The sequence below is a fragment of the Falco biarmicus genome, chromosome 16 (assembly GCF_023638135.1).
Source record: "Falco biarmicus isolate bFalBia1 chromosome 16, bFalBia1.pri, whole genome shotgun sequence".
NCBI classification, from domain to species: Eukaryota; Metazoa; Chordata; class Aves; order Falconiformes; family Falconidae; genus Falco; species Falco biarmicus.
In genome coordinates this window covers 2,675,384-2,697,146 of record NC_079303.1, presented here as the reverse complement: position 1 = coordinate 2,697,146, position 21,763 = coordinate 2,675,384, and the positions used below count along the sequence as shown (strand labels likewise).

The following is a 21,763-nucleotide window of genomic DNA, read 5'->3' as shown; positions in this document are numbered from 1 at the left end:
CACATCTCTGCGCCCTCCCCACACTGGTCGGACCATTCTGGGCACTGCTGGGGTTCCTGTGCAGGGCTGCCCGGCCAGGGCACAGCAGCACATGCCCGGCCTGGTTTCTGCGGGCCCCCAGATGAGCCACCCTGCCCGTGACACGGCGCTCAGCACTCCCCTGGGACTCTTCTCGGGCCTGTCGCAGGAAGGCCGGGATCCCGACCTCCTCGGGCCTACCCCGGGAGTGTCAGGATCCTGACCTCCCCACTGACCGGTGGGGAGGCCCCCGGGAGGCTGCTGTCCCCTCTGCCCCCACAGCTGGTCCCGGCAGGACCAAGCCCCCCACCTGGCCGCGCCGCACAGCCATGGCCCCCTCTCCCTGCACGGCAGCAAAGGCCCCGGGGTAGGCTGGGGCTCAGCGGCCGGTCCCTGGAGCCGCGGCAGGGCAGGCCGCAGGCACTGGGGCAGGGTGGCCGTACCGCCTAGGGGCAGCAGGCCCTACTGACGCGCCCCTGTGCGGAGGGGGCCGGTCCCTGAAAGTCCTAGCGCCTCCTGCAGCCGCCACCCGCCGCCATTTTGCGCCTGCCCCGCGCCGCGCTCCCTACCCAGCATGCCCCGCGAGCAGCGCCTACATTTCCCATGAGGCCCCGCGCCCGCTGGGCAGTGGTGGTGGGTAGTCCGCGCCCGCCAGGGGGCGCCGCGGGTGGGGGCGGGCTTGGGCCGTTGCCGTGGTGACGCGGTAACGACTTCCCGGCGGCGGTGATTGGCTGCGGGCGCTGGGGCTGCGGTGGCGTCAGGGCGGGCGCGGTGACGTAAGGGGGTGGGGGGCAGCAGGGCGCCGCCGCCGGCGGCGGCGGCGGGGGGGGAGCGGCGGGCCCGGAGCGGGGCCACGGCGGGAGGTGAGCGGGGCCGGGGCGGCGCGGGGGGACGTGGGCACGGGGCGGGACAGTGGGGACGGTGGGGGTCGTGAGGGAACAGGGGACGTGTGGGGTGTGTGTGAGGGGGGACGGGGGGCATGTGAGGGGACAGGGGGTGTGTGAGGGGCGACAGGAGGCGTGTGAGGGGACAGGAGGGGACAAGGGGGGGTGTGAGGGGGGACAGGGTGTGTGTGAGGGGAGGGGGCAGTGTGAGGGGACAGGGGGTGTGTGAGGGGACGGGGTGTGTGAGGGGAGGGGGCAGTGTGAGGGGACAGGAGGGGACGAGGTGTGTGTGAGGGGGGACGAGGTGTGTGTGAGGGGACAGGAGGGGGCAGGGGTTGTGTGAGGGGGGACAGGGGGTGTGAGGGGACAGGAGGGGGCAGGGGTTGTGTGAGGGGGGACAGGGGGTGTGAGGGGACAGGAGGGGACAGGGTGTGTGTGAGGGGGGACAGGGGGTGTGAGGGGACAGGAGGGGACAGGGTGTGTGTGAGGGGGGACAGGGGGTATGAGGGGACAGGAGGGGACAGGGGTTGTGTGAGGGGGGACAGGGGGTATGAGGGGACAGGAGGGGACAGGGGTTGTGTGAGGGGGGACAGGGGGTATGAGGGGACAGGAGGGGACAGAGGTTGTGTGAGGGGGGACAGGGGGTATGAGGGGACAGGAGGGGACAGGGGTTGTGTGAGGGGGGACAGGGGGGTGTGAGGGGACAGGAGGGGACAGGGTGTGTGTGAGGGGGGACGGGGGTTGTGTGCGGAGGGGGGGGGGAGACGGAGAGCGTGTGTGGGGACTGTGTGTGTGTGAGGGGGGACAGGACATGTGAGGGCACAGGGAGCGTGTGTGAGGGGGGACAGGGGGGGTGTGCGGGGACGGGGGGGGCAGTGTGTGCATGTGAGAGGGGACAGGGGATGGGGGGACAGGGGGTGTGGGACATTGACCGTGCAGAGGACGGAAGGTGGGCGGCAGGCGTGGGGTGGAGGGGCAGGCTGTGCTGTGGGGTGGGGGACGAGGCTGGGGAACGGGGGCTCTCTGTGGGTGCAGGACCGAGGAGATGGGGTGCATGGGGGGCTTTCTGAGGGGTGGAAGGGACAGGGAGCTCTGGTGGCGTGGCTCTGAGCATGAGGAGGTAGGAAGGGACTTTGGGGACAGCGATTTGGAGGGGGCCGGGAGGGCAGGGACACATCGCTGACTTTGGGGTGCGGGCTGTCATTCCTGCTTGGGAAATCAGGGAAGACAGAGGATAGGATGTGGCCCATACGGAGGAGGCTGGGGGGACAGTCTGCCTTTCTCCTCTCCCAGGGGTGAGAGGCAGAGGGGGAATTGCCCTGTGGTTTTACGGTACCAGTGAGGGGCACTGCTGGGGTCTGGGGCTGGAAGGAGGAGAAGTAAGAGGGTCAGGATGGTCCATCAGTGGTGCGTCAGGTGGGGGGTTGCTCGGGGAGAAAGGATCTGAGAGTCCTTTTCTCATCCCTTGTATCTCCACATTCTGCTCCTGCTTCCCCTGAGATCCCAGATGAAAGATGTTTACTTTTTGTGCCGTGGTTTTCCCACGTATGAAGTAGGGGAACTGCCACCTTTATTAAACAGCAGCTCTAAAGCTCTTGAGTGTTCTGCACGAAGTGGCTTGTCCTGCGCTGCCAGCGCTCGTAGCCGAATGCAGGAAGGTGGTACCTGCATGCTGGCTTGGCTGAGTGTAACTTTTAATTAGCTTTAAAAGCGCTTGTAAAAAATCCTAGTGGAAAGGTTGAGCATGCAGAAGTAGGTGACGGGACCTTGAAGCAAGAGACCTAATTTCCTTTCACCTCCCGCTTCCTAGCCTCATTTGTTCTACCAACCTGTTGCGTTTTTTCCTTCCTTGTTGGCTAGCTCCAAGCTCTATTTTTATAACCCGCTAGGATCCTGTTGTTCCTCCCCAGATGAATTTTGACCTCTCCTTTTTCGTGTGGTCAAAAGGCCTCCTGGCCTTGCTATGCTTCCAAAAGTTTGTGTGCACTGACACACCTCAAGGGATGTTGAGCAGCCCTATTTGTTTATGATCAGAGAGCCTCCAACCTATTTATGGAAGCCAGTGAATGAAGGTTCAAAACCCATTTACGAGGTAGGCGTGTTTGTGTGCCTGGGAAAATCAAGGCACAGAGAGGAAAAGCAGCTGAAGATGCAGCTTGTCAGTGGAGCAGGAGAGAATACACACCCTCTGTGACCATCCCATTTATGCTTTTTCCAAAGCATCTGTCTGTCGTCGACTGTATTGTGTCTGCGTGGCTTCAAACAGTGTCCGGGTGTAGTTTATCTCAGCCTTGGCCACCTTCCCCTTCAACAGCTGTGCTGGGAGGCCTCCTGCACGCGAGCGACGATTGTGCTTGTGGGAAGGAATCGATCTGTTGAGCCTCTACGTGTTGGGAAAGCCCCTGTGAATGGGCTGTGGGTGGGCAGAGAGGCAAACAGGCTTTGGACATGCTGTAGGATCTGGGCAACATCCGTTGCGGTGATGCAGAGGGATCTGAGCGTGGAAAGAGGATGCAGCAGCGGCCGCCCCATAAATCGGAGTGCCAAGGCTGGTAGCAGTGTTGGTCTCTCGAAACGGTGACTTGCTCGTTGAAGCAGCCTGTGCCCCGTTTCTCATTTCTGCTCCCTCCTCCTGCCGTCTCTCTTTGCGCAAACTCCCTCGCTGCCTTCAGCGGAGAATCCTTTTCCCCTTCTGGTACAGACGTGCTCCAGGCTGTGCTGAGGTGGGAGCTTTCTCCGTCACTTTACCGTGTGTCAGCCAGGGATACAAGAGGAAGCTTTCGGGAGGGATGTGCTGGCAGGCTCCCTCCGTACCCTGCTGAGCTGGTGCAAGTATTGCCTTGTGTGTGATGGTGATGGGGCATGCCCTGGCATTTAGCTGTGAGCAGGATGAGGTGAGCCAGTAATTTAGTTTTAATTCTCAGGTCTCTGGCAGCAGCTAAGTGCTCTGATCCGCCATGGGAAAGAGCTCAGAGTGATTCATGCCCTCCTTGACACTGTCAACGTTACACTTTGTTACTGAATCAGGGATGGGCTTTATTGCTGGTGGAGATGAAGAAAGCCCTCTCCTGATGTGCCAGTGGGATTGTAATGACTTCATTGTTGTTTCTCATCAGGAAAGTTAAAGAAAAACTATCCAGGGTGTTCAGAAAAGCTGCCTTCCATTTTGGGAGGGAGGGGATGAGAAACTCGTGATAGTTTTGATGTCCTATTGTGAAAGTGAAGTTACTGTGTGCGGTTTTATGGCCCCTGCTAAAGCGGAGGGCTGGGTGCTGGATCTGTGCTCCTTCCCTCACCAGCTGACCTTCGGGCAGGCTTGTCTCAGCCCCCCCGGCTGTAACCTGAGGGCAGTTGCTTTTTTCAAGGGGGGGGCTGTGATTTTTGTGTCACCAACTATGAGAAAGAGTGATCCTGATGCAAATGATGCTCCCGTGCAAGGGACTGGGGTTATTTTTTTAGATCTTACACTCATGCCCTCCCCTGGCTGTACCTGGGCTGCTTGGCAGCATGGGGAGCACTCTCCATGCTTGTGGTAGTGTGGCGGGAGCCTCGGCTTCTGGGGCAGAGGATTTGCTTTGTTTTTTTCACCCTCTTCTGAGCAGCTGCAGCTCTCAGTGCTGTGTCAGACCTGGGAGGTGCAGGAGGGCGTGCGGCACTGGGTGGGATTCACTCTCTGCCCTGAACTTGCTGGCTTGCCCCTCTCGTCAGGGGGCTGGTGATGCTGGGTTCGTTGCCAGCGCTTGGCTGCCTTGCAAATCATCCCATGTTGCAGGTAGCGATACGAAACGGGGCTTTTCCATGGGGCTGGGAGGAGCAGCTAAGCCTGGGTAATGTCAGGGAGGGTACATGGGTTCAAGTAGCATCATGTTCGCAACATCTTTGTTTAATATGTTAGTCCAGTTAGTCTGCATAACTGTGTCTAAAAATAGAACATATTTTCTCCCAAGTCCTCTAGTTCAAAGCCTCGTAAGCCGTTTTCTTTTTTAGTGTTGGTTTCTTACTGCTCTCCTGAGCCTGAAATTCATACAAGGCTATTTGCAAAGTTATCAGGAAAACCAAGAAGAGTGAATGAACTCTGTCGAATCCTTAAGTTTCAACCACCTGAGAGGCAAGTTCATTAAAGTTGCACTAACTTTAATGAGGCTGCAGTGGCAGCCTCTTAAGGGTGGATTAAGCAAGCTGAGTAAACAAGCCACCTTATGGCCACCACAGCCCTTTTTCTAGCATCAGATTCATGCATTGTCATAAAAGCTTGGGGTCGTCGGCCTCTGGCTGCAGGTGACCTAAGGTAAAGGTGACATTGTGATGCTCAAAGCCTGGTGAGGCACTGGGGCCATCTTTGACGGGTCACCCAGGGGTTTGCTTTACCTCCCAGTTTGCAGAAGCTGCCAGAGCCTGGGGGAGACTGCTGCAATCGCACGTGGTGGCTGTCCCTGCCACCTCCCCGCGGCACCGGGGGTGTCACCCCAGCCTATGGTTTCAGCATGCGGTAGAGGGAGTGTGTGTTTAAATTTCAGAGCTGTTGCTGGATCCAGCCCAGTTCTCCCAGAGGCATAAATATCTGGCCTTCAGCACAGCCGTGGAAATTCGTGTTGTGTTCTCTTGCAGATTACTTCAGTTTTCAGCTCTCTGTGCTGACATGGTAACTGAACAGTGGCTTTCAGCGACAGGCAGACAGGAACAGCTGCTCCGGAGAGGTAACCCTTCCCTTTCGCACGCGGGCAGTCTACCAAAGCACTTATCCTACGTATGTTTTTAAAAACTTGGGGTAGGGAAGAGCCTAGGTAGTGTGGCTTGCTTTCAGCAAGTTTCACTTGTGTCCACGAGCTTAAATTTAAGTTTCTTTTCAATTTTGGACTCTATGCCTTAGTTTTGTTCAGTTTCTGAATATGATCTTTATGGATTTATGCTTAGGAGTACGCTGTGAGTATCGTGGTCAAATCCTGTTCTTCTAAGCCAACTGTTTCCGTCAGAGTATAGTGACTTAATGTTTGGTTATTTCACTGATTTTTTTTTTTTTTTTTTGACTGAAATTGACTCTTGTAGGCTGGGGAGGGCACATGAGAGCAGGCCCCATACTTGGGTAACCAGTCACCTAACGGATCTGGCTGTGCAGGTCTGGCAGCAGTACCAATACCGTCTAGCGCTGTGTAACTGCATTACCGGGACAAAGCTGAGCAGGTTGCAGCAGAGCGAGGACAGGGGTTTGGAGGAGGTGGTCAGCATGGGCTGGGGTGGATGTTGTCTTGCCTGCAGACCTCTGAAGCGATGCCTGAAAGTCTTCGCTGCGGTCATGCTGCACTCAGATGCTGCACGTATCTTCTATCGGTGCTGGTGCTGGCTGCGCGTAGAGGGTGGGTTTATTTTTGCCGCGACACACGTCTAAGGTGTTTAGCTGGATGGAGATGTTTTCTGTGTCAAGTTTGTGCAACTGTTGTGTTGTCTCTGTTCTGGCATTCGAGACATGGACTTCCAAGGATCGTCGCCGGGCGTGGAGAGGATTTTGTAATGAGCCGCATGAGGCTTTGCTGATCAGAAGAGCATTGTTGTACAGAATTGCTTACTGATGTTAATGGTCTCCATCTCTCTAGTGTGTTGCCCGTTGACAAATATGTATTTTTGTACAGTACATCTTACTGCCTTTCGGGGAATATTTCATCTGTGGCTATTGAATTATGAACTGGAAATGTGCAAATGTTTTTAGAGACAGAGGAATTAGCACAACATTAGACTCTTGGGCTTCTTTGTGCAGCAGGGACCTGACATGCAAATGATTTTTTAATTGGATGAGATAATGTTACAGTGCTTATGCCTGAAAGGTTATTTGCTGCCAGAACCCAGCCTGGCTTGCCCTGACTATGAAATTTTAAAGATGTTGGTTTATTTTGTGATTCGTATTGGCTCTCTTTCTTCCTAGCAGGAATGACTGCCCTTGCTGATAGCCACAGATTTGTCAGGCTGTGTAGCTGCTTTCTCATCAGGCGCTGCAGAGCAATCTCTGCTTTTCTAGAAGTGTCATTATTCAGGGATATACTGCTTATCACTGCTGCAATAATTTTGGAGACTCTGGGAAAGTCTAGACAAGCAGAAGTGATTTCAATAGTGAGTACAAATAAGATTTTTCTGTAGAACTAATTTTATTTTATAGTCTGAAATCCACTTGCATTGGCAGAATGCCTAGGAAATTACTTTCCCAAAGCAGAGTTTGGCGTGGAATGATTGATGCCAATATGAAGCCTTTTGGTCAAGGAGATTGTGAAATGCATCTTCCCCAAAATAAATGTTTTGGGATGACGTTCACTGGGCCATGCTTGATTGCAGGAAGGGTTTAGAGCAGAAGTGGTTCAAGATGTATCTTAGTTTCAGGAAGCCTTCTTGAAATGCTCTAATATTCGCTGTTATGATCATAGCGTCTGGAAAATGTCTGTGTCCTCCAAGGTTTGGCCAAGAGCTTGTGAACATCAGACATCATTTGAGTCAGATCTTTCGAACTGGCTTTGCAAAGGGCCCTGCAGTGCATGTGTGTGTCGGAATGCTTCCCTGGGGATCCCCGTGGACAGGTTCTGCTCAAAGGTTTGGGTTTTGCAGCAGTCGTGGTTTGCAGGGGAATCCTCACTGGGGGTGAGGTGGCAGGGTAAAAGCACAAGCCAGAAACACAAACATTTCTTGTGGTGCTGGGTCAAGCCAGAACGTATCTCTGAGGCTTGTGGAGAGCAACAGCCAGATAATGTCCATGCTAACCAGAATCGTTGCCCTCATGCTGCATTTTCTGGTTTACCCTGGCCTGGAAACTGGAAGTTGGAATAGCAAAAACCAGAACATGTACATTCAACCCTGTAATGTAGATGTGGGATGGAGACAGGAAACGGTTCTGGTAGTTTAAACGGGCAGATGAGCTTTCCTACCTGAGCTGGTAGGGAAGCATTGCCCTGATGGTCTGTCAAGACAAACTTTGCTATGAACCATACTACTGCCTAATGAATGTCTCATTAGGAAAAGGCTTTGTCAGGCTGAAGAGAGGACGGGTGAAATGGCGTGAAAATAAGCAGTGTTTTGTGCAGTCACCTCGGTGATGGGAACCTAAGCTCAAACCCCTATCCTGCCTGACCTTTTACAAACGTTTTTTTTTGGTGCAGCTCTTGATTTCACCTTAATGCAAGCCTGGAATATTTCTGAAAATGCCCAGATCTGCTTTTCACCTTTAAGTTGATTTTATGGATTCTGCTAGAGCTGTTGGACCTTCAAGGGCTGTTAACCCCGTGAGGGCTGATGGTCGGAGACCTGCATCTCTGAAAAAAAATACATGGGTTCTGATGTGCATGGGGTAGGTGTTGCGTTGTGGAACTTTGGGACACAGGGATCTCTGGAAAAGGGTAGCTGGTGAGCGTGAGCTTGGGGCTGAAGCTGGTGGAGCCTGCTGAGCTCCCAGCAGCTGGCTGTTGGGTAGTGGTGGTCACTGGTTTGCTGTGTGCCTCTGCTGCTCTCTCTGTACCCCCAAGATAGTGCCAAAGACATGAGGATGTTATGAAAGGTGCTGATGCTTTGCTCGAGCATTTTGTTTTCTAGGGGCAGAGGTGGAAATCCAAATGGTCAGAGGACACTGCCATCCCTCATTGACAGAGGAGTCTTGGCAGGATCACGCTGACATGATTGCTGCTTGTATCGCTGCTGAAAATGCAGGGAAACTTCTGTTCCTCCAGTCAGCTCTTGGTGTGTGAATGTGGCCAAAAATAGTAAGGAAACATCATTCCCCTCTAGTTCCCTGAGAGGCTATTGAACTAGTTTGTGTAACAAAGTTATTCTAATGTTCTCTGGAGTTTTCCATATGGAGATGTATCCAGCCAAACTCGGCCTCCCTCTTTTTTTCCTGCCTTGTGGTTGAACTGGAGGTGCAGCGAACATGGTGATTTTTTTTTTTTCTAACCGCTTCGGTGCGTATGTCCCCAGGCCCTGCTGAATCATCTGAACTTGTGCCTGGGCATAATCGCTCACTGTCAGCTGCATCCTGGGATCAGAGCGGCGTGGCTGGTGCCCAGGATATTTTGCTAAGGTCTACAAAACCAGTAGCGCTTTTCTGGGAGTCCGAGTGTAAGCATAACAAAACTTACAGGCTGGTGCATTTATTTTATTTATATTTTTTTCTTGGTCAGCCCATGGGATCTAAAATCTCTGTCGCTGCAAAGAAGAGAAGGCTTGCTACTGTTTTTGTGGGCGTTTTCCTGGATCTGAGAGCACTGGCAGCCTAGCAATAAAATTTGCTGGCCTGCCGGGTAGTTGGCTCCCGATGGCAGGCTGCACGCACATGTGTGTGATCCAGAGCGACGCATTGGCCTGCTGCTGCTTTTCTACCCCTTGTTGCTTTTCTGGGGAGCTGATTGCCCCATCCAAAGCAGAGGTGACACTTGCTGGTGTCCCAGCAACACTGAGACTTCAGGGAAAAGTAAGATGAGTCCTGGTGTGCGCAGCACTGCCAAATGACAGCCTAAATCACTGCCAGCAGTGCTCCTGATTGCAGTGACAGCTTGTTCCACTTGACGCTTCCCTGGTTTTCCATTTAAACGCTGCTCTGAGTCTGTAACACCCTGTGCCCACTGTTTGCCTTTGGGAGTGTTGTTGCTGTTCCCGTGAGCTCCCCTCCCTCGTCAGCCCGGTGCTATAATTACTGATGTTCCTGAAACCAGATCTTTCCATGTGTCCTCCTCAGGTCCGGGAGGACAAGGGGGCCGTAAGCTAACCCAGTGCCCTGGAGTAAAGCACAAGACTTCAGGGATTTTGGAAAGCATCAGCTTACAGTGGTTTGGTGGGTTCTTTGAGCCGTCAACCTCTTCACCTTCGGCTTGGTAAAGGAAAAGGGAATATGTGCCAGAGAAGCCACCTGGGATTTTCAGAGAAGAAGCAGGGATGTGAAAGCTGGCACCAGTGGAGCAGCAAGTGGAGGCTGCTGGAGGAGCACAAATCGGAGTTGCTGGGCTGGGTGGTGGGTCCCTAGTCCTACCAGGAGACGGGAGCAAGCCCGTGGGTTCAGCGTTCCCTGCGGACACTCAGCCATCTCTGCAGCCCTGTGCAAGCTGCTCTGTGCCTCTCTCTTAGCAGCGTGCGTGCTCGGTTTGCAGCCGTGTTCCCAAAGCAGTGCCATGGCTTTACAGCCACCTCTGCTGTACCCGGGGGTGCGGTGGGGATGATCCTCTCTCCTTAGCAAACTTAAAGACCTTCTCAAATAGCAACACTTCTGTGCTGTTTCAAGCTCTGAGAAGCCCCGGTGGTGTCACCTGTCTGGTACCTGCTTGTTTCGTGGCTGTGGTCCTCATTCCAGTGGGGCAGATCCTGGGTGCTCTGGCCTGTCCTGGGTTGACAGCAAAACACAAATATCAGTCAGCAACTGCCAGGATGAGATGTGCCAGTTTATTTGCTGAAAGTAATCCTAGAGATGCTTCGTTTAGGAATGTACAACAGGAGAAGACGGTCACAAGCAGTGGGGTGTGCTGACCTGCGGCTGAGGCAGCCAGAGTTGCGAGCGTGACTGCGAACCGGTGTCCAAATCTGTAATACAGGAATAAACAGTAACGCTTGGCATCGATATGTTCCTCTGTGCTTCCAAAACATGCCAGCTCTGTGAGCTAATGCAGCAAGGAAAGGATCAGGAAGGAAGCACTGTAAAAGTCCTGGGCTGTTTTTTTTTGGGGGGGTAGGTCGGGGTTAGGGTGGGGTTTTTTTTTTTTATGATGAAGCAAATGGAGGTGTGGGGGTTGACAGGATTTGCTGAAGGTCATGAAGCAGGACTTCAAGTAAAAGCTAACAACTGCTCGGCTTTTTACTTCCCGCCCTGCTGTTACCTCTTCTGCAAAAGGCAGTGGTGGAGCCCGGCTCATCAGAGGCTGAGGAGGGCAGGGAGTCTCTCCACTGGAAAGGTGTGCAGGGATGATTGTTGTAGGAGCATTAACCTTCTCCCAGTACCTGCCATCTCAAGATTTCAGAGCACATCTGCTATGTGCTTGGAGCTGCTGGAGCCAGGGATGTTTGCAGCTCCTGATGGATGGATTGAAAGAGAAGAGCAGCCAGGCAGGACCCCCCTTTTGCATGTGCTTTGAATTCATTGCCCAAAGTCTGACTTGCTTCTGTTTCTGTGATACCTCTTGTTCTCTGGAAAAAAACAGCACACGTGAGCAAGCAGGAAGTTCCTTTTGGAGCAAAATATCATAACCTGGTTTGGGGGACAGCATCAGCTGTGGTACAAAAAGAGAAGAGTCTGGCGAGTTTTGTAAGCTTTTTAACCTTCCCCCTCCTCAGTGTCCAGGAAGTGGGTGAGTTAAAACACACTGTAGATATGTGATTCATTTTGGCAAGCCTGGCTGCTCAAGGCAAGTGAGGGAACCTCCTGCACCCTCTGTCACATGTTCCTGAGTAATTAGTAGCAACGCGGTAATAGCCGCTCTGGCAGCACCCTGCTGTTTAGTCGGCTGGGATCACACTTGGTGAAACACAGGTAGCCCGCACAGGGCAGCGTCGGGGGGTTCACAGGACTGGACTGGGGCATGGGGCCGTGGCTGGCCAGAGATGGTTCAAGGGGAAGATCTGGCCCTCACGTGTCAGCACTGGCCAGGGCTGCGTGGAAGGGCTCTTCCTTGCTAGCTCTAGTAGTCCATTTCAGCGTGTAGCTTGCCTTGCAGCCAAGACTTTGAGTAAGGGAGCAAGCACTTGGGTATTAAGTGTTGCTGACATCTCATTAGCTAATGAGGGGATATGTTCATCTTTCAGGAACAAAACCAAACATGTTTTCAATGTTTGGCTCTCCTGTTTTGTGCACTTAGTTACCTTTCCTGTACTGCAGCATCTGCTTAGCTCTTCTTTGGCTTTTAGTAGTAGTAGCGGACGTGTAGGAGGAGGAAAAGAAACTGGTACTTGATCAGCAGATACTGAAGCAGTGCCAGAACCCAAGGGATGCTTGCAAATGATGGCCAACAAGCAACAATCACATTTTTTAATGGATTCATTTCAGTTTTTGTTTGTGGATTCGATATGCGCTACATGTCACAGAAGGTGCTGCTGTAGAGAGGGCTGAGTTCTCGTCTTGCCCCTTCCAAAAGGATTCACTTTGTTGCCTGTGAATTTGGCTAATATTTTTGTCCAGAGGAATAAAAACGCAAGCCTGAAGTGCTCCTGTGGTAAATTGCTTTACTTTGTGATTCCTGGTGACCTCTTTTACAGTAACTTGAACAACTGCTTTGAGCCCATAGACTCTCTGGCTTGGCCCTTGGTAGGTTTGGACTTTTTTTTTGGCACTTTGCTTTACCTGGAAACTCCTGACTTGCAGAGAGGGATCTTGTGAGGTGACACTCCGGACTGAAGCGGGGGACATCTGTATAACTATATTAGAAATAAATCTCTGCTCTCCTGGAGAGGAATGGAGACAGTTGTCCTCTCTCCACCTCCATGAACACACCAAAATTGTCTTTTGTTTGAGCTCACCATCACTGAAACTAGGCCTGGTTGAAAACATGAGGTCCTTCTCATTACAAGCACTTCCTTCTCTGGTTTGGTGGCTGTCTGGCTGCCAGCACCTGGGTGTCTGTGTTGAAACACACATCTCCTCCTTGTGGCACTTTGCGTGTGGGACTCTTCTCTGCTTCTCTGAACTTGGCTCCAAGGTCTACATGCCAGTCAGCGGTGAGGAGCTGCCGGGCCAAAAGGGCACAAGCTGTGGGCTGATGAATGGAGGCTCGGATCTTGTTTGGCTGTGGAGAAGTACTGCCTTCTTGCAGGGGGTCCACGCTGAAGATTTGTCTCATTTTAATTTTTATTCCTGTGGTTTTTCCTCCTCTCGTTGTGCCATGTCTCACCCCGTTCCCACTGTACGGTTTAGCTTGGCATAGATGCCAGCTTCTGCTTCTAGTAAAGATAAACCTGCTGCCCGTGCTGTTTGCAGTGTGGGAGCGGGGCAGCCAGCAGGCATCTGCCCAAGCCTGGAGCCAGCAAACAAACCCACCCTCCGCCGGCTGCAGGCTCCCAGGAGGGAGGTGGCTATCTCAGCCAGGGTCACCAAAGCTCCTTGGAGCGGGGGTTGAGGCAAGGGCAGAACAAGTCACGAGATGCCTGTCCTCTTGCTAGTTCCCATCCTGTAGGAAGAGGAAGGGAAACAGCTTTGCCGGTTTCTCCGGAGAAGCTTAGGAAGGAATTCAAGGTCCCCGTCCTTGTTTCCATCCTCTCTTTCCATCGCTGCCCTGTGACAGCTGCCAAATGGAAAAAGGGGGTGGCTACTCCAGTCAGGAATCTGGCTTCTCCCTGCAGCTCAAAGCTTGTGTGCTGTGCTCCCATGGGTGGCTTTTTAGCCAAGGGGAGGAGACCAGGTTGTCCCTCCTCTGGCTCTGCCTGCTTGGCAGCTGGATGTGGAGGCACCGAACCGCTGGATAGGTCCTGGGGTTGAGATGGGCCCTTTGGCCATCGACTGCCTTCCAGGCAGCCATCCCCCGTACCGTCCCGCCGAGATGCAGGGCTGTGACAACCCTGCCCGTGGCTGTGCTGGCAGGGCAGGTCCCTCCTCGTGCTCAGAGGGACAGAGTTTGGACCAACCTCTGGGAGCTCCAGCTTCCCAGGACACCCAGCTCTGAACCGCAGGGCTGGCAGGGGCATGGAGGAGTGTGTGTGAAACCTTGGAAAATCCCAGTCTCTGCGTGCTGCCGGCTCGGAGGGGAGGGCGGGGGGTCTGCATCTTTCTGGGGGCCCTGCCAAGCCGGCTCGCTCCATGCCGGGGTGTGCAGGCACAGCCTGTGCCCTGCCTTTCATCCAGGTGGTGGTGGCTGCCTTGGCCTTTCATTTTCTGAAGGCAGGGGGTGCAGCCTCCTGTTGAAATCAATCCCTTTTCCCTCCTCCTCTCCCTCTATCTCTGTGGTTTAGAAACCAGGGAAATGGGAAAGGGAAAGGCAGGTGTGCAAACAGCTCGCTCAGCTTCCCTCGGCCCAGGCCCCTGTACTCTTGGCCTGCAAGGAGATATTAAAACAATACATTCGGAGCCTTCTGGTGAAAACTTTTCTCTCTCTGGCTGTCCAGCCACTCTTGAAGGGTGGGACCTGAATCCTTATCCTTCCCGTAATGCCTGTGGGCACATGGGGAGCCTTAGCTGGTGCCTGGTGTTGCTGTCTGTGTACATATTGCCCTCTGCTTTCCCTCTGCTTTCCCTCTTCTCAGGGCTGTATGCCTATCTCCAGGCACACCAAGTCCCAGCACAGTTTTGAGTTGCTTTGGTGGGTTTTGAGGAGCAAAGCTGTGTGTCACAAACTCACTGCCACCTCAGGAGTACGCAGCCCTGAGTAGACCCGATGCATAGAGGACAGCATGCCAGGGATGCCGCTGAAGGGGTATGTCCACGTTGTTCCAGCGGCACTGTGCCATGAGGCATCTGGGGCAAAGCAGAGGGCTCGATCTGCACTGGGCTTAAAGCAGGTGGCTGTGCTGGATGCTGGGACAAAGGAGAGCTAATAAGAAGCTCGTTAAGCTGCTGCTGGATGTATTTTCCACTGTAGACTAGTTTCTCCTGCCGCGAGCTTCCCGCACTAACTGCTGTTCCAGGCAAAAGCGTTTTCCTGATGTTTGTACATTCATTTATATATAGCCTTCAAAACGATCAAGCTCGTTACCCTCCTCCCTCCGATGAATAGGTGTTCCTGCCTGTGTGCCATGTCCCACCGCGCGGGATGTGTGAGCGGAGGCCAAGGATAACACAGCCCTTCAATGGTCCCTTAGTGCTCTTGTGGAGGCGCGGGAAGGGAGCGCTCTGCCCTTGTCTAAGCACCCCTCTGCCTGCTGCTGCTGTACAGGAGAGCAGGGCAGTCGCGTTTGCCTTTGACATACCTCTCCTGGACACAAAGCCATCTGCCCTGCAGTCTGAATTGCCAGCATGGAGAGGAAAAGCAAAAGCCCCCTCACCCGTGGGAGACCCAGGCTCCGAGGCAGCGCTGGCTCCAGGCCGTGACTTGTGTCCTGGCTTTGCAACGTGTTTGCGTTCAACCTCCCCGCTCACGTGTTTTGTTCTCTCCCTCGGCTGCTTGCTTCATCTCGCAGGGAGCTCTGACCTTGCTCAGCGCTGATGGCTTTCCAGCGAATCCAAGGAGCTGGCTGCGGCTCAAGTTCAAAGTGCCAGGTGTGAGGGTCTGCTGCAGGAGGGAAAACGAGCCCAGGGAGTCCTGGGTCACTGCTGCCCTCCCTGAGCAAGCCCTGTGCTGTGGCGTGGGCTTGGGCAGGGGGTGCAGACCATCCTAGCGTGTGGGGGCTGCCCTGGTGCGAGTCCCCTGCGAGTAGCTTACTCGCTTCACATTCAGGCAGGTGGCTTGAAGATGCTGCATGAGTTTAACTTGTGCCTGCACGTTGAGGCTTTCCTGGTGAAAGCTGGATTTCAGTGGCTTTTTTGATGGATTTTTCTCCACTTAAAAATAGCTCTTTTAAGGTAGTGGATGCAACTCTACATGAACTGGGCTTGAGATATTAATTACTCAGAAGTCAGTTTAGGAATGAAGATCTGGAAGTAAATGAGTGCCGGGATGTTGCAGCATGAGCTGGACACTCAGGCAAGATCTGACACGGTTAGGAGGGAGGTGGGAACAGCTCTGCCATGATCATGGTACCGGTGATGCATCGCTTGCACGGCTTGAGTTTTTCCTGGGCTGTTTGGGATGGACTAAGGCAAACAAGGAGCGGAAGTGCGCGGGGGGAGGATGGGGCCGTTCCTCCCACAGGAAACCCGGGATTAGGACACTAGCTGGATTGTGTGGTCCTCACGATCACGCTGCTGGACCCCGTGGCTGAGCACAGCCCGGCAGCTGCGCGGAGCAACAGCAACACGTTCAACCCAGCAGTTCTTGGCAGAGGAGCCGAGGCCAGTTACAACACGAGTGAAAATAAACACAAATGCTGTAACTGGCAGCGCTGTAACGGGAAGGAGGGTGAGCATGGGGGCCAGCAGGAAGCCATTGGTCTTGCAGATGGCTTGCACAGGCCGGGGGCTTTCAGCCACCGCCTGCTGCTGCACAGAGCCCTGCTTCCCCGGCATCCCCCATCTACAGGCATGGAGCTGCTGTGTGGGGATGGAGGGTGAAGCCAACCCAACCTTAATCTTTCTGGTGCTGTTGGCTCTGTCAAACCCCAGTCTTGGCTACCATCGTGACATCCCAGGGCACCGGCAGCTCTGGGGGATGTTGCCGGGGGCACTCTTTCTGCTGTGGGACTTGCAAGCTGGGGAGCCCAGATCCCTGGGTGGTGTCTGGGCTGGTTTGTGATCAGGGCTCTGTCTGCTGGGCTTTAAATATGATTCTGGTGAGCTTTTGCTTCCTGGAGTCCTACAGAGTGTTTATACCGGAACACAAAGTGACCTTTAAAAGGTCCCAGGTTCTGCTTGTCTCCCTGGATAAGGAGAGCAAGCAGAGCAGGACCGGCGTGGTTACACACTGCCCTGCTGCTAAGGTGCTCTGCGTGGGCGTTCAGAGCTGAGGCCGCGCGTTTCTCCCTCTGTCCCGCAGGCTAGCAGGAACAGCCTGGTAGGGTCCATCTCGGATAGACGCGGATGATGCCAGAGCTATGACAGCGATTGCAGTCTTGGCACTGAGGGGTGATCAATTATGGAACAACTACAGGAGGAAGTACCTGAGGTCAGGAAAAAGGAGGAGGAAGAGGAAGAGGCAGTGATGGTGGCAAGTGGAGCCTCAGACCCAAGTGGAGGACCAGACAGCTCGCTGCCTTCGAGCAGCTACACAGGTGAGTGAAGCCACGGGAGCTCATCTGTCCCCAGAGCATACAGGCATCCACGTCCTCTGGGCAGCGTGCTCGGCTGCAAGGGCAGCGGACCTGCCCACGAATGGAGTTTGGCTTGTTTTAATCTCTTCCCTTTGTGAAATAACGCATCGAGAGCCAAGTTATGGAGAGGCTTATTTCTTCCTCTGCAGTCACTGCACAGCCATTGGCAGCAGGTTGGGAGATGGGAGTTAAAAGAACAGGCCAGTAACATTGTGCCCCAGAGTGAGGGGACTCCCAGGGTGCCTGAGAATGCCTCCCTGGCCACTTCTCGAAGTCCTCAGTGCAAACTGATTGTAGGAACTGGGGGAGAAGATTTGTTGCTGCTGAAGAGGCTCCCCCAGAGCCCTGGGCGTTCCAGCTGGGCAGCCCCGTGCCAGCCACCTGCCGACTGGGGATTATAAAATTTGCTGGTTGGGTTTCATTGCCTAGACATGAATGCCAGAAGGAAGAAATCAGTATTGATGTGCAGTCTCTCAGCTGCTGGGTGCACTCGGGGCACTCTTGGCTCTGGATACGGCATCTGCCTGCAGCCAGTTAACTGCCCAGATGCGATGCCAACGGCAGGCTGGGACAGTGCTGGAAATCCCTCGTCAGCCCCATGGCTGGAGGAGTTAGATGCTGGATTTGTGGCTACTACATGAAAGGACACATCCCTTTGTGTGTTTGCAGACCTTTCGCAGAGCTCCTCTCCCTCCCTATCGGACCAACTGCAGATGGGCTGTGAGGAAGCGGCCTTGGGAGCACTGAACGTGGAGTGCAGGGTCTGCGGAGACAAAGCCTCGGGGTTTCACTATGGTGTGCACGCCTGTGAGGGCTGCAAGGTACGCACACCCTGGGGGGGGCTGGGTTCAGCAACACCGGGCAGAGATTAGATCCCAGGGACCATGCCATCCCTAGATTTGCAGCAAAACAGGGAGGCGGGATTGACTGATTGTAAAAAAACTCATTTGCAGTTTTTTACTGCAGGTTGTCCAGAGGGTGTTGCAAGCACTCAGATACTGTCCTGGGAGAGGCAGCTGAGATGTGTATGGCCCAAATAGTGCCCGGTCGTGCTTTACTTTGTAAGGCAAATCCATCTGTCCCCACAGGGACCCTGGCTTTGCTTTTGAAGATGCTTTCTGTGCTGCAGATCAGCAGTGAGCCATGTGTTTATCCCCCTGGGATCACTGGCCGCAGCTGGGATGTGCCTCCGAAATTCTTTCCCCCGCAGCAGATGCCAGTGGGGCTGCATTAGCTGCCCAGGTCCTGCCAGACATTCCTGCAGGCTGGGGCAGGCTTGTTCCTCCATCCCTCCCTGCTGGCTGCCGGCAGCATCACACACGCGGCTCTGGCACCAGACCCTGGGCTTCCCTCCGTGGTTTCCTCTCTGCAGCCCCCTTCTCCCACTGCACGACCTGTCCTTGGAACAGAGACCCTGTTTGTGTCGGTGACCCAGGGCTCCTCCTCACCCAGCTGAACCTCCGTGAGGCTCCTGGGGATAATAAACCAGCCTGGTCCCCAAACCACAGGTGCTAACACTGCTGTTCCCTCGTCCCTCTGCGCCATGTCCCACTCTGTGCCGCAGGGATTCTTCCGCCGGACGATCCGCATGAAGCTGGAGTACGAGAAGTGCGAGAGGAGCTGCAAGATTCAGAAGAAGAACCGGAACAAGTGCCAGTACTGCCGCTTCCAGAAATGTCTCTCGCTGGGCATGTCACATAACGGTGAGTGTCACCACTGCCCACAGGCCTGGCCGTGGGTGCCGTGGGGCCATCTGCCCTTCTACGAAGGGTTCACACAGGGAGGCTGTATGTAGCTCGCGTTATCCCGTGGCTCCCTTCTTGCCGGGGAATCATCTTTCAAACCCAACGCTTTGAGCCTTTGGCTCTTCCTCCCCTTCTTCTGTACAAGAAGGGGCTGTTCATTCCCACCGTGCAGGCTGGCTGTCAGCACAGGCCATACAAGTTGACCCAGAGGGGCCTGGACACGCAGGTGGCTCTTTTGTGCTGGGATTTTTAAACTTCAAGTGTGACCGTCTTGTTCCTGGCCAAGCAGAGGTGTTTATGTGGGCAGCAGGGTTTGTGCGAGAGCCCAGAGGGTGGGGATGGGAGCTGTGTCGGCCAGGCTAGCAGAGTGGCTGGTTCATGAAGGTGTCAGTGCCAGAGGAGCTGCAGCCCTGGAGAAGCAGAGCTGCTTCCCTGGACGCAATTCCTGCGGTTGTCCTCAGTGTCCTGACCCACCGGTGTTGGTGCCCCACAGCAATCCGCTTCGGCCGCATGCCGGAGGCAGAGAAGAGGAAGCTGGTGGCGGGGCTGACGGCGAGCGAGATCAGCTGCCAGAACCCACAGGTGGCCGACCTGAAAGCTTTCTCCAAGCACATCTACAACGCCTACCTGAAAAATTTCAACATGACCAAAAAGAAGGCGAGAGGTATCTTGACCGGGAAGGCCAGCAGCACACCAGTAAGTTGCCTCCCCAGGGCAGGCAGGGTTGGCCGTGACCAGCGCGGCGGGGGCTGTTTTCTGGCAGGTGCTGCACATCTGCCTCCTGCTGTAGCTGTTCCCCATGCACCAATTCCCAGCTGCAGCCAGGTGGGCTCTGCACATCCTGCCCTTTGCTGGGAAAATTCCCATCGTGCTGTTCCGGGTGGGTGCGGATTGCGCGGGCACTCTCAGCCCCGGTGGGGAGAGAGCAGCAAAGGGACGGGCAGACAAACGCGAGTGTCCTTGGTGAGGCTGGTATCTCCAGTCGCCGCGGCAGGTTCCTAACTGCTTGCTTCTTTTTCAAGCAGCCTTTTGTGATCCATGACATGGACACCTTGTGGCAGGCAGAAAAGGGGCTGGTGTGGAAACAGCTAGTGAACGGCATTCCCCCCTACAAGGAGATCGGGGTGCACGTCTTCTACCGCTGCCAGTGCACCACGGTGGAGACTGTGCGGGAGCTCACCGAGTTCGCCAAGAGCATCCCCAGCTTCCTAGGCCTCTACTTGAACGACCAAGTGACTCTGCTGAAGTACGGGGTGCATGAGGCCATCTTCGCCATGCTGGCCTCTATCATGAACAAGGATGGGCTGCTGGTGGCCAACGGGAACGGCTTTGTGACCCGCGAGTTCCTGCGTAGCCTGCGCAAGCCCTTCAGCGAGATCATGGAGCCCAAATTTGAGTTTGCTGTGAAGTTCAACGCGCTGGAGCTGGATGACAGTGACCTGTCTCTGTTTGTGGCTGCCATTATCCTGTGCGGAGGTGAGCGGGTGCTCTCGGCCACGTGAGTGTCAGGGAGAGTTCTCCCGTATTTAGAGGTGGTTTGGGGGGGGGCTGAGCTGCAGCTGCCCTGAGGTCAGCCAGGGGTGGCTTAGGGGGACGAGAGGGAAACCGAGCAGTTCGAAAACCAGAGCTTCCCCGTGGCAGCGATGCTTAGCAAGCTTGGAGCAAGAACCGGGAGTGGCATCTCCTCCTCGTGTGCTGCTGTGGGATGTGTTGTCCCAGGGCACACTTCTCCCCTTGTCTGATTGACAAGGCTGGAGTCACGGTGGGTGGGTTACTGTCCCCGTCTCCCTGTCCCCAGGAGGAGCGTGTGCTTTGGAGGGCTGCACCAAAACGCTACAGCTGCTGTGCTTCCTCCCCACAGACCGTCCTGGCCTGATGAACGTGAAGCAGGTGGAGAAGATCCAAGACAACATCCTGCAAGCGCTGGAGTTTCACCTGCAGTCTAACCACCCCGATGCCCAGTACCTCTTCCCCAAGCTGCTGCAGAAGATGGCCGACCTGCGGCAGCTGGTGACAGAGCACGCCCAGCTGGTGCAGAAGATCAAGAAGACAGAGACGGAGACATCTCTTCACCCGCTTCTGCAGGAGATCTACAAGGACATGTACTAAGGACCTGTTATTTATGAGAATGAAGCCATGGATTCCCATCAAGACTCTTTGTACAGAAGCAAAGAAATCCTTTCCCCGTGTCTTCCATTTCTTCTACTGGAAATTCTTTTCTACGTGCCCCTGACATACGGTACATAGGGCAAGATGCCATAAGATTTTGCAGCCACCACCTGCTAGGCCAGGGCTTCCGTTAACACACACTAACAAATTTACAAAGGCAAATCATAAGCTACTGTTTCCGTTACTACGGCCCAGCTCTTCAGCTGCTCCCCGGGGCCCCTGGAGCGGCCGGGCGGTTTACACGGCCCAGGTTGTGGGGTTCCTGCAGCAGCCTGGGGGGGTGGGGGGTGCTCTGGTCATTCGGAGACCCGAGTGCGGTGCGGGTATTCGGTGGGGCCAGCAACTGCGCTTACGGCGTGTTTTTATTTTCTTTTTCATATTGCACTCTGAAGACATAGTCCTGAGCTGTGAAGTCTAGGACAGTGTAATGAAAAGTTGTTTCTCTCTTTCCCAAAGAAAAGCCAGAGTATTTGAAGACGGGTAGGGCTGTCCTAGCAGAGCCCCTCAGCTGCCGCCCCTCCTCGCTGTGCGGCGTATTCCTGTCTCCCAGGGTGATTGTGTGATCTCTGCCTTCCCCTGAGTGCTGGGTGTGAGCCCTCGCTCCTGGTACCCCGCTTCCAGAGGGAGCCTGCCCCTCGGCACCTCAATACGCGAGAGGGAGGGGAAGGGGAGGTGGGAGGGAAACGGTTTGATTTACAAAAATTCGCCTTCAGAGCAGAGGCTGGAGTCTGTGTGCTCGCCCAGGCTGTTCTGCACAGACGGGAGTTACCAGAAACTCTGTGCAGGGCCAGGGACTGGCCTGGGACTGGTCAGGGTTTAGGTGACAGGGCTGGCGGCTTGTCCTGCGGATCCCTTCCCCGGCCGGGGGGGCTCTGGGGGTTTTGCAGGGCAGCGCAGGCAGCAGAGGCTCCCCAGTACGGCTCCTGTGAGCACTGGTGCAAGCAAAGGCTTCGGCAGCACCAGCAAAGGGAAAGCCACAGCCGGCGCTGCCGGTACTGAAGGGGCGGTGACCTGTCTGTCAACTGCCCTGCCTCAGTTTCCCCTCTGTGAAAGAGCTGGATTGTCTCTGCTCAGAGGGGGAGCAGGAGGATTAATTAGCGCATCGGTTGCAAAGTGCTTTGCAGCTGTAAAACACAGCGTCAATGCCAAGTATTCAGAAAAGGAGAG

The 21,763-nt window shown here is 54.7% G+C and overlaps 1 protein-coding gene across 2 annotated transcripts; it reads left to right on the top strand.

Annotated features, from left to right (window-relative positions):
• The first annotated feature begins 798 nt into the window (after positions 1-798).
• PPARD (peroxisome proliferator activated receptor delta) lies at positions 799-20,623 on the top strand. Of its 2 annotated transcripts, none has more exons than XM_056361561.1 (8): positions 799-881; positions 5,511-5,599; positions 16,409-16,643; positions 17,352-17,503; positions 18,247-18,385; positions 18,921-19,123; positions 19,453-19,903; positions 20,289-20,623. In XM_056361561.1, exons 3-8 carry the CDS (start codon positions 16,508-16,510, stop codon positions 20,534-20,536), a joined length of 1,329 nt encoding a protein of 442 aa, XP_056217536.1. In that variant the 5' UTR covers positions 799-881; positions 5,511-5,599; positions 16,409-16,507; the 3' UTR covers positions 20,537-20,623. The 2 variants fall into 2 exon arrangements, with proteins under 2 accessions (XP_056217536.1, XP_056217535.1); XM_056361560.1 differs by having other exon boundaries at positions 19,450-19,903.
• Positions 20,624-21,763: the final 1,140 nt, after the last annotated feature.

Excerpts from the sequence above, each read along its gene's own strand:
- PPARD (XM_056361560.1), top strand. The coding sequence starts at position 16,508 with ATGGAACAACTACAGGAGGAAGTACCTGAGGTCAGGAAAAAGGAGGAG. Across the intron at positions 16,644-17,351 it reads GCCTTCGAGCAGCTACACAG|ACCTTTCGCAGAGCTCCTCT; the intron begins GTGAGTGAAGCC and ends GTGTGTTTGCAG. Across the intron at positions 18,386-18,920 it reads GCTGGGCATGTCACATAACG|CAATCCGCTTCGGCCGCATG; the intron begins GTGAGTGTCACC and ends GGTGCCCCACAG.